Raw genomic sequence first — 1,942 nt, forward strand, 5'->3', positions numbered from 1 at the left:
TCCCAAATGCATGCAAAGGAGGAAAGGGAGAGGCTCTCCCCACCCAGCATCCCTTCCCAGCACCTTTCCATTTGTCCTCGTTTTTGACGGGCAGCTTCCTCTTGTGTTTCTTCCTGGCCTCCTCCTCCAGGTAGAGCAGGACTCGCTCTTGCTCTTCTCCTGACCGGTTCATGAAGTCATTCCAGATCTGACAACACAAGCCACCGGGCCCCACTGCAGAGGTCTCCAGGGAGCACCCAGCAGTGCACGGCCACCTTCAGAGCCCCACCCAGCACCCCATGAGCCTCCTGCTCACCCAGCCGTCCCCAGGGACGGCCCTGGCAGAGCAGGAACAGCAGCTCAGAGAGGGGAACGAACAGGGCTGGGCAGAGCTCCGCAGCACCCAGACAGCTCGGAGACAAACCACGGCAGACACGAGCCGCAGCAATGACAATGACCTTTCTCCCCCTCTCCTGCTCCTGACTGCCCATAACAGCTTGTCACAACTGCTTTGGGAGGAGATGCAGATTTAACAATCGAAGCCAACATACACAGGGGTTTTTCTGACAGTTACTGGCAGTTCAAGTGCTGACACAACAGCCCATCCATGCAATCCAGCTTCAAACCCAGGTCTACATCACAATTCCTAAGCCTGGCTTAAGTGAGTGAGAAAAGAGCTCTGCAAAGCCAAAAGCATGCACACAGACCACGCAGGTCGCTCCACAGCCAAAGCCCTGAGCATCAAACAGGAGAGAAGCCAAGTTTCAAAACGCCCAGTTACAGAGCCGGTATCGCAACACCGGCTGGGCAGTGTGAAGCAACAGATGGGTTTGGCAAGGGGCTTGTTTCGGAGGAAGTGCTGCAGCTCACCCAGTGTTAGTCGCTCTGCAGGTACAGTGCTGTACGTTGGGGCACTCGGCAGCGCTCCGGGCTCTGCCGGGGGCAGCAGCAGCCTCCATTAAGCCGGCCTGGCCAGGCTCTGAGCAGGACCCAGCCCTTGCACCGCATGTTTGTGCGGATCCTCCACAAGAGGATCTGCCCAGAGACCCCCTGCCCCCCAGACTGCAGGACCAGGGGCATGGGGACCTGATCTCCCGCGGCACACGCAGCAGCAGCCAGGCACCGGGCACACAGATGCCAGCCCTGACTCCGACACCGGTCAGGAGCTAGGGCACAGCAGCTCCAGCCAGGGAGGCAGATGGCTCCTCAGGTTGGAGGAACAAGGTACAGACACCACGTACTGCCAGAACCGCAGGTGCTGTGCCAGGGCCTCCCCAGACAGCCTCGAGCAGGCAGGCGGCTGTGCCTACCTCCACATAGGTCTCGTTGTTACAGGCCTCTGTGAAGATGCTCGGGCTGGCAGAGTGGGCGAGCTCTCCCTCATCGCTCCCGCACTCGTCTCGCTCCAGAAGCGTCATCAAGTAGCGAGCTAGAAGGAAAGAGCAAAGCCCCTGAGAGGGGAAGCAGTGCCCTAAGAGAGGCCCGGCACCCCAGCACCCCTCCACATGCCACGCAGCAGAGGATTTAGGGGCAGAGGCCACCCGTCCTGGGGGAAGAGACCCAGCTGGGGAAGAGTCAGTGCTTGGAGCCTGCCCCAGATCCTTACTGTTCTCCAGCCTCTGCAGGCTCTTGCGCCCCTTGGCCCTGGGGATGAGGTCCGAGTTGCGGATGGCCTTGTTGATATAGTACTGCTTTCGCTTGGAGGGGGAGAACCTCTTGGACGGGGAGTCCTCCAGTGGGGGCAGGCAGTCCTCGATCCTCCTGCAGGGACACATGGCAGATAGGGCTGAGCCCACCCGAGACCCACAGGGCCTGGGGTGGCCACAGCAGCACGAGGACAGAGAGCTGCATGGGGGGAGTGTGTGGCAGGGACGATAGGGGAGACAGAACATTGGCGTTAGTGCAACAGGCATCACATCCTCCTCCATGGGGCCTCGTACCCCTCCGGTCACAGCTAACAGCC

General features: G+C 60.4%; 1 protein-coding gene across 1 annotated transcript in view; it reads right to left on the reverse strand.

The window, feature by feature from the left end:
* R3HDM4 (R3H domain containing 4) overlaps positions 1 to 1,740 on the reverse strand; it is a gene marked incomplete at its 5' end in the record, with an annotated part of 5,077 nt that extends 3,337 nt beyond the window's left edge. The window contains 3 exons of the mRNA XM_010287040.1: positions 64 to 187; positions 1,290 to 1,408; positions 1,586 to 1,740. Of these exons, the coding sequence (XP_010285342.1) occupies positions 64 to 187; positions 1,290 to 1,408; positions 1,586 to 1,740 (398 nt within the window). The remainder of the gene's footprint in view (positions 1 to 63; positions 188 to 1,289; positions 1,409 to 1,585) is intronic.
* Between the last annotated feature and the right edge of the window lie 202 nt (positions 1,741 to 1,942).

Source organism: Phaethon lepturus, unplaced genomic scaffold (assembly GCF_000687285.1).
Source record: "Phaethon lepturus isolate BGI_N335 unplaced genomic scaffold, ASM68728v1 scaffold41145, whole genome shotgun sequence".
In the NCBI taxonomy this organism is placed as follows: domain Eukaryota; kingdom Metazoa; phylum Chordata; class Aves; order Phaethontiformes; family Phaethontidae; genus Phaethon; species Phaethon lepturus.